General features: G+C 36.7%; 1 protein-coding gene across 2 annotated transcripts; it reads right to left on the bottom strand.

The window, feature by feature from the left end:
* Nucleotides 1-1,941: 1,941 nt before the first annotated feature.
* Nucleotides 1,942-11,816, bottom strand: camkk1b (calcium/calmodulin-dependent protein kinase kinase 1, alpha b). Of its 2 annotated transcripts, none has more exons than XM_079824590.1 (18): nucleotides 11,703-11,816; nucleotides 11,415-11,518; nucleotides 8,333-8,689; nucleotides 7,822-7,869; nucleotides 7,655-7,708; nucleotides 7,392-7,443; nucleotides 7,164-7,297; nucleotides 7,030-7,066; nucleotides 6,911-6,932; nucleotides 6,725-6,813; nucleotides 6,438-6,637; nucleotides 6,298-6,351; nucleotides 6,134-6,207; nucleotides 4,370-4,457; nucleotides 4,150-4,278; nucleotides 2,626-2,729; nucleotides 2,497-2,523; nucleotides 1,942-2,375 (listed from the first exon to the last, which is right to left on the bottom strand). In XM_079824590.1, exons 3-18 carry the CDS (start codon nucleotides 8,588-8,590, stop codon nucleotides 2,303-2,305), a joined length of 1,443 nt encoding a protein of 480 aa, XP_079680716.1. In that variant the 5' UTR covers nucleotides 8,591-8,689; nucleotides 11,415-11,518; nucleotides 11,703-11,816; the 3' UTR covers nucleotides 1,942-2,302. The 2 variants fall into 2 exon arrangements, with proteins under 2 accessions (XP_079680716.1, XP_079680717.1); XM_079824591.1 differs by having other exon boundaries at nucleotides 11,411-11,518; nucleotides 11,703-11,735.
* Between the last annotated feature and the right edge of the window lie 3,061 nt (nucleotides 11,817-14,877).

The raw sequence follows: 14,877 nt of genomic DNA, 5'->3' as shown, positions 1-14,877 counted from the left end.
GAGAACATGTTCGCTGTTCTAAATAGCTCAAATGACAACAGATAAAATGTCCAAAACTTTGAAGCTGAAGGTTTCATAATATAAAGTGCTTTTAAAAGATTTAGGTGCCAAGCATTACGATCTCTGCTTTAAACAATGTTTTTCGCCTCCAGAAAGATATACCCTATCAAGTCTTAGATAGAAGAATCACACAAAATCATGGCTCAAGTTCAAGTTATATTTCTTTACACAAACATGTATATAAATATAGTTAATTATTTCACATCGAGCAATACGATCTGTATTTCTCATTAGTGCATATAATGAGATAAAACTGAAAATATAAAATATCATTTCTTGTTTTTTGGGGGTGGGGGGTGAAATGTGTGTTGAACATATTTTAGTGAGATTCACCCTAGAGTACAAAGGCAAAAAAATAAATAAAACCTCCCAAAAAAACAAAAACAATTGAACACATTGGGATTATTTGTGCTTTGCTTGTCTATGATAATTTCACTATTTTTTGTGGAATACTTTGGAGACACACCACAAAGTGTGTGTCTAAATATGAATCAAATTATTATTCTCACATCCTGTGTCCTGAATTACCCATGAGACTGATGCTCTGATATAAAAAGCCACATTGTAAATTCTAGTGGCCCATTTTTTCCCTATTCTTTCAGCTTATAGCAGCTCATTGTGCCAGTCAGAGCAAATTGTAGTATAATGGGCCAATTGTAGTAAGACAAAGTGATGTATTCTTTTCAGTTCCTTACATTTTTGTTTTCTCTTCAGTGTAATGGACCGACAGTGTACAGGCAGTAAAGATAACAACTGTGTATAAAGATAAGAACTGAAGCCAATAAATGATTCCAGATCATCAGTTGAAATTTATACCCCGAGTAACGCGCACATGCATCAACCTACAGTTTGTTTAGCCACAAGAGTTTGTTTAAATGAAATTGTTTTATTACAGTAATGGGCCATATATCAGACCAGGTATTTTAAGTCAGTCTAAAATATCAGCAGAACAATAAAGTTAATTAGTGGTGCTGCTATTATACTAAACGACGAATATTTTTCTTCTACTGGGCTGAAATTCAAATGGTGTGGTGTGGATAAAATCCCATAGACTTTCATTTAAATCGAAGCGCACTAGCAACCGCCGACACCCCAGCAATAGCAAAGCACACTAGCCGACAACCATTAGAATTTTCTTCAGAAATCTAGTTAAAACGAACAGACAGATAAGATTATCTTCGACAGATAAAAACACTTATGTTTGATCATGATGTAATTAAGTTCTGTAATAAAACCTGTAAGTGCATTTGTAATGAAATAAAGATCATTGCTCATTTGTGGACTGTTGAAGTGGGATCATCATAACTTTAAAGAGAATCAAAAGCAAACTTCGCTATATGTTGACACATCTGTCTGGGCCATAATGGAGCTCTTATCCTGATATACAATCTCCCTTACAGTTATTAAAAAAAAGAGTGGCATACAGAGTCCCTGGGGTTTGTGTTGCTAATCAGAGAACAACCTCATGGAGGCATAAGAGTACTTTTGTAGTGATTACTAATAGTTTTTTTTCCATTTTAATATTTCATAATTTACATAATATATTTTTATTGCAAAATATGTTTTGCCAGTGACCATTTTAAACTTCAATATAAATATATTATATATTTTTTATAATATTATATAGCTTATATACACATATGTATACATACACACCCATATATATTATATATACACATACATATACAGTGAGCATTTTTAAGCCCTTCAATATAAATATATACTTTTTCATAATATATATATATACTTATATACATAAAGTAGTTTTGTCCAGGAAGCAACAACAAACTCACAAAATTCAGGAGCTCCATCACACAAACTACAGACCATTCTGTGATACCACGTTACAACTGCAAAACCTACAAAAATTAAAACAACAATAAAACAGCATAAAGATATTTTATATAACACATAGACTTCCATACTTCTCATGCAAAGTTTTGCTGATTTCCACTGCACAGCAAAACCATCACTGCTGCTGACATTTTATATGCTAAAGACAAATGCACTGATATCTTTTAAATATGCATTTAAATCAAAACTTCTTTAAATTTGGCACTTAAATGCAAATATTACTCTAATATAAAGTACGTATTACCAGATTCAGCATTATATTTTAAAGGTACCTCAAAACCTATTCTTAAACTATCCTTGCTGTGTCCAGTACATCAAAAAAATTCCACTGCCGTTTGGAACAAAATAGTCACACAATTAATCACACAACTGGACCAATCAGAAAAATTCATGAAAACGTTTCATCCTCAATAAGGTTTTCCAGCTCCCCCTCTCTGCTCCCGTTACTGTTACTCCCTCTGCTGTTGGAGACACAGACCATCAAAAACATTAATGTCGTACAAACACACTCAAACATGAGCATTCAATTTGAAATGCTAAAATTAGCTTATTGTCATGGCAGTGAGGTCTATTGTGTGATACCTTAAAGCGCGAAACAGTGACATATCCCTGCAGAAATGATTGAGAGAAATAAGAACAACATATCAGTGTCACAGATATTCTGAGTATCAGCATAATGAAGGATGCAATGACATGCAGGGGTCGACTTACGCCAGCAGACCTCCAGGGGCAGACATAGACCTGCCCTGCCTGCGGCTTGGACACTCAAAGGGATTACTGAAGGAGCGCTTCCGCAGCATGGATTTCACCAGGATCTTAAAATACGTACAAAGCAAATTTTAGACATGCACTGTAAAACATGGTCTGATTCAATGTGCTTCCCGGTGTAGTGTCATGACTCAATCCCCTTCATTACCTTATTATTAGTTCATCTGTCCACCCTCGTTATCCTCCTTGTTTGCTTCCAGATTTATTCTCCCTGTATTCTATGGCTAAATCCGAAATCGCCCCCTATACCCTCAAATAGGGCATTATTTGAGGGGACAGCCATTTGTGGTGCTGTCCGAAACCATAGTGGACGTTAATGAGTGCGCTCATTCAATCCCACATTGCACCGCAATAACGAGTGTATAGCTGATGTACACTCATTTTCATTCACTCCTTCGAGTGAACTATATTAGTGGATTAACATAGTGAATAGTGAATGAAGGTTTAGGGGACGATTTCGGATTTATTTCACAGGACGTCGTATGATGTGCCATGCTTCATCTCGCCGCTAGACTGCATTTTCCCCTACTGCTTTTGTTTTACTCTGAATAAAAGCCCATAAGTCCTTGCCCTCCTCCCTCAACACCAAAACCTGAATTTTATTTTGACTGCTTGCTTTTAATGTATTTTTGTTTAAAGGTGCAGTGTGTAGTATTCTATTGACAGAAGTGCAATATAATATACATAACTATGTTTTCAGTGGTGTATAAAGACTTTACATAATGTACCGGTATATTTTTATTACCTTAGAATGAGCCATTTCTATCTACATTTACAGTGAAATCGCCATTTTGCGCCGCCATGTTTCTACAGTAGCCCTAAATGGACAAACTTCTCTACAGAGCGCTAGCTACTCTCTGCTGTCGGCCACCGTAGCTTCTCTTTGTGCTTCGAAAGGGAAGGGTGAGTGGTGGGCGGTTGCAAATCACAACCTCACCACTAAATGCCGCTAAAATGTACACACTAAATGCAGCCTTTTTTGGCATAAGAGACTTCTTTCAAAGGCATGCAGCATGAATAAATCTTATTTTCATTTATTGCATCATTGGTTTTCTGTTTGTTGACTTACGGATAAGATTGTTTATTTACTGGCTAAATCAGAAAGTTAGTAAAATAATTTTGAATCTATTTTGTGTGTATGTTCGTTTTTTTTTATCCCGGTGTGGACTTCAACCTGAATGCACTCTGACTCGTGTCACAGTGGGGATCTAAATTGAGGTCCCCATATGAAACAAGCTTATAAATCATACATAGAGTGAGTTTTTTTGGAAATGCAGAAAGTTGTGTGTGATGGGTAGGTTTAGGGGTATGGTTAAAGTAATGGGACAGAAGATACAGTTTGTACAGTATAAAAACCATTATGTCTATGGAGAGTCCCCACAAAGATAGTGAACCAGATGTGTGTGAACTATCTCTTTAAAATAACTTTAGCTTTTTGTCTTGTTTTTCTCTCTCAGATGCACTCACCACAGCAGACAGGCTGGGAACTAGTTTGACAGAGTTCTGCACCTCCTCCTCAGTGACCTCCACCACTGTGCAGTGCTCCTCCTCCAGGGGCAGGAGATCCGTGCCATCCAGAGTCACCCATGGGTGCAACTGCCCACAGAGACCAGATTACACACAGTTAGAGTAACACTGACCTTTACATTAGTAAATACTTCTCAGCAATCTTTTATTTTGATTTCACCTTTATTTCTGGTAATGTGATTCTAGTTTCAGGGACTTTGTCCAGCATTCTGGTAATGAGCTCCTTCATCCCCTCACTGATCACAGGCCTGTGCAAACAATACAAAAAGAATTACATGGGCTGTTTCAAATACTATGAGTAAATAAGGGGGACTTAACCTTACAATAGCCTTTGAGGGTATAAGAAGGGATCTCCACTATATATCCATCTATTCTCCAAAACACCTAGCCTACCATTCAAAAAGGTTTTCTTTACACACAACTTTTATCCATTAAAAAGATTAAATAAATACATATTTTTATATTGTTACAGAACATTTCTATTTCAAATAAATGTTGGTCTTCAGAAATCTCTATTCATCAAAGAATCCTGAAAAAAAACTGTCACTGTTTTCACAAAACGGTCATGAAGCACAACTGTTTTCAACATTGATAATAATAATAATAAATGTTTTTTGAGCAGCAAATCAGCATATTAGAATGTTTTCTGAAGGATCACGTGACACTGAAGACTGGAGTAATGATGCTTAAGTGTCAACTTTTGCATCATAGGAATAAATCACATTTTAAAATATATTAAAATAGAAAACTGTTATTTTGATTTGTAATAATATTACTGATTTGACTGTTTTTTTGATCAAATAAAAGCAACCTTTTTTAGGCATAAGAGATCAAATAGTAGCTTTTGAGTATATATAGATAAGTATTGGAAAGCTTTATACAGGATACTTACTGAGCAATAAGAGGCTGTGTTATATTACGGATAAAAATCACATCTATATATTAATATAATAAAAACATTAAGGATTACATTAAAGGGTTAGTTCACCCAAAAATGAAGCTAGATATTTTACGTTATAAATTTTTCTTACACAAACGCATCGCTTCGCTTCAGAAGGCCTTTATTACCCCCCGGAGCTGTGTGGAGCAGTTATATGATGGATAGATGCACTTTTATGGACTTTTAACGGAGCAACAATTCACTGCCAGTATAAAGCTTGGAAGAGCCAGGACATTTTTAATATAACTCTGATTTTATTCGTCTGAAAGAAGAATGTCATATACACCTAGGATGACTTGAGGGCGAGTAAATCATGGGCTAATTTTCATTTTTGGGTGAACTAACCCTTTAAAAAAAAATTAAGCATATTCATTAAGTGCCACTCTTCCACTAGATTAGAATATACATGTAAACATGGGAACAGGCATCCACCACTGAAAATATTAATTTGATAAAAAAAACCAAAATATTAAATATTAGTTCAATACTCTGTAACTGTAGGTAAAGCCACAATATGTCATTTTTCTCAGTAGTGGGCACTCATGCAACGTAAGAAATGACACATCCGAAGACGAGACGGAGAGAAGTTAGCGTGTGAAAGGCATGATAAAAATGTAAACATTCTTAGAAACATTTGTGATGATGCAAGTACACAAGTCAACAAAATATATAACATTGCTCAAGTGGCTTTTGGATAATTCCCCCCAGAATTGAGTTATCTAGAAATTGTGAGTTTATATCGAATCTTGTAATTGTGTGAAAAAAAGTGGAAACAAGCTTACATAAATATGTGATAAAGTGTTATGTTTAATTGCATGTTTTCTTATCATGGCTAAGAAAAGCCATCCAGTAGCTCAAACAGTAGAGTATGGTGCTAATAACATCAAACTCATGAGTTCGATTGCCAAGATTTTTCCATTTTGTAAGTCGCTTTGGATAAAAGAGTCTGCAAAATGCGTAAATGTAAAATGGTTTGTGACTCACTTGTCTGGGAACTCCACTGTCATAGTCCTGATCTTATCATGCAGGCCTAAGATGTATTCATCATGAAAAGGACACTGCACAACAAAATATTAACATTTTGTATTTGAATAATAATATTTGAAAAATAATATTGTATTTGATACATACACAGGTAAATGACGTACCCTTCCAAAGACGAAACAAAATAGCGTCACTCCCATTGCCCATATGTCTAGAGCCTGAAGCCAATGAGAGTCAATCGTAAATGATAAAGAATCAAAGTCTTCTCTGTATGTAAACCAGAATATTCTAGAAGTCTTCTAACCTTTCCACTGAATCTCAGGTCCCGATCAGTCAGAGATTCAGGTGCCATGAAAGCTGGCGTTCCTGCACTGTTCGACAGGAGAGCATCATTCCCCTCAAACTCATTACTGACACCGAAATCTGCGATCTTGACGTGCCCATCATCCCCCAGCAACAGATTTGAGGGTTTGATGTCTCTATGTACGATTTTCTGATAGTGCACTAAAAAATAAAACATGAAACAAAGTTTATAGATGTCATTTGACTAATACAAGACTATATAAAATACCCTAGACTAGGGAAACTTACAGTATTCAATTCCTAGTATGACATCTCTGAAGTAGAAATGGGCCATTTCTTCTGTTAGCGGACTGTCTGTAGGGACCTCCATCACTGGACTAGGGTCAGGTCAAACAAATTATGAGAGAAAAATCAAACAAAGGAAACATTTAATTTGCATATGTAGGGCTGTGAACTATAGGTACAAATACTCACCCTTTAGGTACCAACTCAAAGACTGAGAAAAGGATGCAAAGAGTAAATAGAAAAACAGATTAGAGAGTAAAAAGCAAAGTCTTCTATATCGGAGATTGCTGACTGACAGAATTACTCACCCATGTGCAAGTTATCCTCAGCTGGGTCATCAAGAACCTTCAGTTAAATATCACAGGACAGACACAGACAGTGTTTTGGTTAGTTAACTTGTATAGTGAAACATTCTCTAATAAACAGTACAGATCTAACTCACCTCAACTAAATTAACAACATTAAGATGGTCAAGTTTCTTCAAAATGGCGACTTCTTTATATACTTGGTCCAACAGGCCAGAATGCTTTAAAAGATTCTCTTGTGAGCCATTGGATTCTCTGGAAGGAGGTCGCCCTACACAACATCACATGTTAACATTAATATTCTGCAGTCATAAGACAGAACTTCATAAGAAAAAAAGTTCAAAATGTAAATGTGTATTGCTTACGTGGGAATCCAAACTGCTTTATTAACCTCTTTTTGGATACCAACTTCATAGCCTGAAATGAATTACATTAGATTATATTAAAATCATGCAATTATATTGCTATATTAATGTATATATAATATTTATTGATTATATATATATAAAACAACCCCAGTGAGAATGGGTTGCATATTATTATCTTTTAATAATTACTATATGTATGACAATAACTAAATGCTGACAATAAAATAAAATATATTTTTTTCTAAAACATATTTGCTTACATAAAACTGGTCATCATCTTCATTATGTGCTAATCTCACCACCCCATATGAACCCTGGGTTAAAAAAAGGAAGGTTACAAGATATGTTTATATTTATGCATGTGTGATTATGCCAACAAATCATAACTATTTAAAACAATTTAGGATTTTAAATAGAAATCACCAACCTTTCCTATCTCACTCTTCAACTTGTACTGGTTTAGCTGGACACAGTCCTGTAGGTAGAAAAGGGTATTTAAAAAATGAAATATTGACATTTCATTACATTCATATTTTTTGTGTTAATCAGTGGGCAAAAAATACAATTATTTTTTTTCAAGGTGGTAAATAAAACAAAGATTTTTAGAGAATACGTTTTTACAAGAAAATACTATTTCAGCCTTTCTATTTCAAAACGGTGTTTAATTCAATATATTACTTGTCTTTGCGTTTAGTTGCAAATTTACTAATATCAGAGGGAAAATGGTTTCAAAACTAAATCCTAAACTCTTTTTTCTCTTAAAACACTTTTTTCAGTGTATAAATTGCTATATCCTGAATTCTTTTAGCCACAATCATGCAGGTGAAAATCTGATATTGTGACAGCCCTTGTACATGAATTTCAGTAAGAACGCCATATTTTGCTGAATATCCTCATTGATGGTCAACAATCTGAGGTAACATATGTTGCCAACTCACATCACCATCAGAGATAGACACCCGCTTCGATTCAATAGTGGGTCTTCTGGCTATTCGTGGGGGGAAGCTATTCTGGTAACTTGATCGCTCCTGCAGTGACAGCTTGCGATCCGAGAGATTGAGGCGATGTGGGGTGGTCCTGCATCCATTTGGAGGAGTCTGTCTGTTGGCGGCCACATTCATGGCTGCTACCATGTCAGCCAGTTCAGCGTGGTAATCAGGGTCCAGATCCACCCTGTTGGCTGTATCAGCACTCATGACTGTCCTGCCTCAGTCTGAGTTGCTTATGACAAAGTACACATCTCAACGGACATCACAGAGTCCAGTGTTCTTCAGAGAATCCACAACAACGTCAAACTGTTACAGCGGAACAGGATAGTTCAGTTAGACAGCAATACCAAGCCTTTTTACACAGTGAGTGATGCACTGTTCTCTTTAGACAACAGTGCTTGTGTTGTTAAACATTTTGAGCCAAGTACATGTACATCTAAAGGGGCTATATGTAGAATTCAGAAACCCTTATTAGCAACACAGGTGGCTGCAGCCAGCAACTTATTGCTCATGCTCGCACTCGTGAACACGTAACGTAGACTTGATTCAAGGCCCCGATATAGGCCTACTCATGGCGGTTATTTTTGTTCTTTGCTTATGGTGCCTTTCAGATGAGGTTTGACGTGGGAATATCCCAAATTAAATGTCCCACTTCAGACTTAAAGGGTTAGTTCACCCAAAAAGGAAAATTCTGTCATTAATTACTCACCCTCACGTCGTTCGAGACCCGTAAGACCTCCGTTCATATTCGGAACACAAATGAAGATATTTTTGTTGAAAGCTGATGGCTGAGAAAGGCTTCAGATAGGCCTCCATTGGCATTCAGTACACTTATACTCCCAAGACGGATAAAAGGCACTCAAAACATCGTTACAAAGTCCATCTCACCACAGTGACTCTACAATAATCTTACGATGCGACGACAATAGTTTTTGTGCGCAAAAAAAATCAAAATAACACCTTTTTCCAACTTGTTACTGCGTTCCGTGTGAGCCTCCACGACGCATGCGCGAGAATATGACGCAGATCCGGCGTTCGGACAGATGATCCAGAAGTGATTTGTTTACAATCAGAGGAAGACGCGCGTATCTCAGCTGTTGGATTCTACATTGATCGTGCTTTAGGTCTCGGCGTAGTGCTCAAAATGGGGTTAGAGTGTGCATTTCATGGATTCCCAAACCCCGGCGCTACGTCAAATTCTCGCGCATGCGTCGTGGAGGCACACGCGGAAGGCAATAACAAGCTGGATAAAGGTGTTATTTTGATTTTTTTTGCGCACAAAAACTATTGTCGTCGCATCGTAAGATTATTGTAGAGTCACTGTGGTGAGATGGACTTTGTAACGACATTTTAAGTGCCTTTTATCGGTCTTGGGAGTATAAGTGTACTGAATGCCAATGGAGGCCTATCTGAAGCCTTTCTCAGCCATCAGCTTTCAACAAAAATATCTTCATTTGTGTTCCGAATATGAACGGAGGTCTTACGGGTCTCGAACGACATAAGGGTGAGTAATTAATGACAGAATTTTCATTTTTGGGTGAACTAACCCTTTAAGTGTTCCAGTAAATAGTTCACATGTTGACATAGTGATTTCGCCATGACACAAGGCTTGTATTTTGGGGTCAATTATGGCAGAAACAGAATAAAACTAAAATAATCGCTTTGAAAATAGATGAAGAAAAGCAAAAACGAAGGTATCATTACAATAAACTTAATGTTGTCTAAAGTTAAAGTTTGTTTTTACGTTTATGCTCATTAGAAGCAGGACTGGCCGACATATTGGAAATGACGTCAAATAACGCGTCTCGCTGAGGTCGGGGTTGATCGATGTACCCCGAGTTCAGAAGTCGAATGTCCCACTTTGAGTGGCTTTCCAGACGTGATTTCCAAGAAGGAGGTAGGAAATATCCTAATTCCCATCTGTCTGGAATGCAGCATTAGAAGTAAAAAAATAAATTGGAAATACCTTTGCAGCTACACAGTGACGTTTAGATATGTGCGCGCTTTCCTCTCAACAACAATTTGCACGAGCTCTCCAATTCACCGGCGTCAAGTCAACAGATGAGGCGATTAAAATTACACCGCTTATGATGATAGTTTGACTATTACGTATATTTGAGACTAGACAGTACATATCTATGTGAGATTATAGTTTGTCTCTTTCGGCCTTATCCTGAACATTGTGCAACACTCGGAATAGAGGCTCTCGGGATAAACCCTTCACATAAAATAATTTTACAGGCTTTCATAGACAACGCAAGAAGTCGGGGAAGGTCTCGTTTTTTTAAAGTTTAGTTACAAGCCCAGACTTCACACTTGGCCGTAAAAAAAGCGATTTATACATGAAAATTCTTACAGCCCCTTTGAATATGCTTTGCTGTACTGATATTATGTAAGCACACACATCTGTTTTACTTCTATAAACATGCATAAACAGAGAAAATATATAGTAAAATAGTCAGAATAATGGGGAGGCACAAAAATAAAAGCTAAAATAGTCCAAAACAATGATCAAGGTTGTTGTCCTGTCGGATTCATGGTTATTATGGTTAACTAAACTAAAACTAAAACCATTAAGTATTAATTGAAATAAAATAATAATTTACTGAAATAAAATAAAAAACACCTTCATTTTCATGAAGTTTAAGTTAAAGTATTAACATAATGAAGACTAAAATATAGACATATTTACAAAAACAACAATAAAAAGACAACAGCAAATCACTCAAATTAAAATGAAAACAAATAAAATATAAATATTAACTATAGTATCTCAGTTATACCACAATAACACTGATTTTCACTATAATAAGATCCTAAAAACAAAAACATGGAAAACAATAAAACATTCAAAATCAGTCTAACCTCATACATCATATTAATAGAGAACTAATCAACAAACTTAGGCAAATTTTTTTTGTATACAAGATGCAACTACAAAGCATTTGAAATGTATGAATAATCAAGAAAGCATTATGTGCAGGTTTCTAGTTTTTCTTACAGTATGTGTATAGGGGTAGTACTTACTTACATAGAGCAACAATAATTTGTATCGCCAGCCATAGTGTTGCATGCTCTTCTGCTCATCAGGCAGAAAACACCTTTGAGTCTCTGAAGCCAGGAGGACTCCAGACTCTTTGGGATCACAGAAGCAAAGAGGATTAGCTAGCATGGTCACATATAGTCTTCTGTGGCTATATCTGTTCCAAGACTGTTTACAGTAACTGGCTGCAGTCAGTGAAAGGACATGAACAACAGTAATCAATAAGCAAAGCTACGTCATTCCTGGGAGCGTGTGTGGTAATGTCTGGGTAAATACCTATGGTGTGAGTGTGAACACCCGAAGTATGACAAGTTGTTCCTGTTGCAGGGTGGATGGAAAATAAATGGCTAAGTGGCTAAGTGCTTGAACCACTTGAAGTTAAAGTATAACAGGATAACACTTTAAGGTTAAAGTATATAAACTTGTGTCAGTTTATTGGGTGGGAAAGAAGATCAAGTGTTACATAACATCACAAAGGACGTGCTACTGGACAGTAAGAATGGATGTAATCCAAAACAAAGATACTTATAGAACAAAGACACTTATAGAACAAAGACACGTATAGAGCATGTCAAGCTCTTTATAACCAGGGCATTTTCTGTTTTGCGAGCTTTAGAAGGCATTTGTCATATCCTTAATAGTTTGCCCCCTGTTTGGAAAATAATATCAGAATGGTGATTCTATCAATTGGGTGCCTTTTCCATTTCAAAGGAAATATATTTATTTTAGCCTAATTAATGAAAAATAATATGTTTGTATATATCTAAATGTAAGTAACAGGGTTGACGATAACCATGTTGTTTACATTGTGTTTGCGGTCTTATTAGAAAGAAGGGTTTAAAATAACTATTTTAAATAACAGATTGTTTACTAGAGAAAATCACAGCAATAGGGTTGCCAGTTTATTGCAAAATTAAATATAAAATACAAAAAAGACGAAAAACTTTAGTGTTCTTGCAGCATTTACTTCTTGAAAGGATTATGAGTTTAGCTTAAAACAGTATGAGTTGTTTATTTATAAATCAGGGGGAAAAAATGGAAACAGGGTTGACTAGTCTTTTAATAATACATTGTGAGAGATTAAATATACTAGTTTTATGTCCTATATGTTTTATATTTTTTCCAATCAAATGTACACATTTCGTAAATGAACAAACAAATATTTTACTGTTTTGATCTGAATCATCTATGTTTCATTCTATGAAACATCTTTTTTCTCTTTTTCCATTCATCCATCCATACTATATTGCTAAGAGTTTTGGGACGCCTGCCTTTACATGCACATGAACTTTAATGACATCCCATTCTTAATCCGGAAGGTTTAATATGCAGTTGGCCCACCCTTTGCAGCTATAACAGCTTCAACTCTTCTGGGAAGGCTTTCCACAAGGTTAAGGAGTGTGTTTAAGGGATTTTTTGACCATTCTTCTAGAAGCGCATTTGTGAGGTCAGGCACTGATGTTGGACAAGAAGGCCTGGCTCGCAGTCTCCACTCCACTCTCCCGGTTGAGGTCAGGACTCTGTGCAGGCCAGTCAAGTTCCTCCACACCAAACTTGCTCATCCATGTCTTTATGGACCGACGCTTTGTGGGAACAGATTGGGGATGGTCCCTTCCCACCAATGCACAAAGTTGGGAGCATGAAATTGTCCAAAATGTCTTGGTATGCTGAAGCATTAGGAGTTCCTTTCACTGGAACTAAGTGGTCAACCCCTGTAAAACAGCCCCACACAAAAATCCCCCCTTCACCAAACTTTACACTTGGCACAATGCAGTCAGGCAAGTACCGTTCTCCTGGCAACTGACAAACCCAGACTCATCCATCGGATTGCCAGACAGAGAAGCGTGATTCGTCACTCCAGAGAACACGTCTCCACGCTTCTAGAGTCCAGTGGCGGTGTGCTTTACACCACTGCATCCGACGCTTTGCATTGCACTTGGTGATGTAAGGGTTGGATGCAGCTGCCCGGCCATGGAAACCCATTCCATGAAGCTCTCTACGCACTGTTCTTGAGCTAATCTGAAGGCCACATGAAGTTTGGATATCTGTAGCTATTGACAGAAAGTTGGCGACCTTTGCACACTGTGCGCCTCAGCATGCGCTGACCCCGCTCTGTGATTTTACGTGGCCTACCACTTTGTAGCGGAGTTGCTGTTGTTCCCAATTGCTTCCACTTTGTTATAATACCACTAACAGTTGACCGTGGAATATTTAGGCCTACCACGCTTGAATTCACTGAACTCCTGAGAGTGACCCATTCTTTTACAAATGTTTGTAAAAGCAGTTCGACTAAAGTTGCATGCCTAGGTTTTATACACCTGTGGCCATGGAAGTGATTGGAACACCTGAATCAAATGAATCCATCTATACAGTAAATGTGGGTGTGTTTATAATTATTTACACATTACATAGAATAAAACAAAATAACTCATTTCTAAACAGTCAAAGACAAATAATACAGGTGATATTTTCTAAAGTTCTTCTAAGGTTATTCTAAATATTCTAGAGCTGTCCAGGGTGCTGAAGGCCCACAGAGGTCTTGACTTATGTTTTCCTCATCATTTATAAAGGGTCTAAAAATGTGTAGTTCTGTGCTGATATGTTGGCTCCAGTGTACGCTCAGAAATCCCTAGTAACCAACCTCTCTGGAGCTTGTGATCATGTTACAAGATGTACAAATGCACCGTGCCCTCAAAGCATCAGTAGATCAAGTCCTGGGTGAGAGGTAGTATCTTTATAAATGGGCTGCAATGCCTCATGAGGGGGATTCAATGCTAAATTTGGACTATCTCAAGTGTTTGAACACTGCTCAGCTTCTGGAGCTCTTGGAAGACGAGGAAAGGATGCGAGAAACTGTCAGGGTCAATTCAAAGGTACCAGTGCACGGTCAAAAATGCTGAATATGTTAATATCTTTTTTGGTGATTTTAATTTATTATAAAAAATATATTACAATATAGTAATTTATTTATATTTTAAATGAAATAATAAAAGAACGGTACTTATTTTATAAATATAGCAGACCAATTTCAAGCAAAACACTCCACAAAAAGTCTATTCATTTTAAAATCAAGACAAATAGTATCTGGACACCTGCTGTTTGTCAAATGTTAATTTAAAATGGCTTAAGATTAGTGGATTAAAAGTTATTGCAAAAATTGCTCAGAAAGGGAATTCTAAGAAAAAAAGCAGGTAGCATTAATTTGCAGATGCAATTACAGACATTTCAAAGTGTGACTTAAATGTCCAGATATTTGTGTGTGTGTGTGTGGTGGGTATGCATTGTACATGCACTTGATCTGAAGGACTTGCCTGTAGTTACAGCATCTTCAGAGATGTAAAGTGATCTTGATGGCCTCCAACTGTTGGCTCGCAGAGCAGAATTTGGCACATCAGCCACATCTGAACAACTCTAAAATTCTCTTAGCTGAAAAGTACCAGATTCTGGGTCA

This window comes from Gobio gobio (assembly GCF_949357685.1).
Source record: "Gobio gobio genome assembly, chromosome: 8".
NCBI lineage: Eukaryota > Metazoa > Chordata > Actinopteri > Cypriniformes > Gobionidae > Gobio > Gobio gobio.
Note: the sequence above shows the minus strand (reverse complement) of the source record. Positions and strands in the feature narration are given on the sequence as shown.

What these genes read in the sequence shown, in the direction of transcription:
- camkk1b (XM_079824590.1), bottom strand. Translation starts at nt 8,590, where the DNA reads ATGAGTGCTGATACAGCCAACAGGGTGGATCTGGACCCTGATTACCAC. An exon ending in TGTCTATCTCTGATGGTGAT is followed by an intron (nt 7,870 to 8,332) that starts GTGAGTTGGCAA and finishes TTCTACCTACAG; the next exon opens with GACTGTGTCCAGCTAAACCA. An exon ending in TCACATTACCAGAAATAAAG is followed by an intron (nt 4,279 to 4,369) that starts GTGAAATCAAAA and finishes CTCTGTGGGCAG; the next exon opens with TTGCACCCATGGGTGACTCT.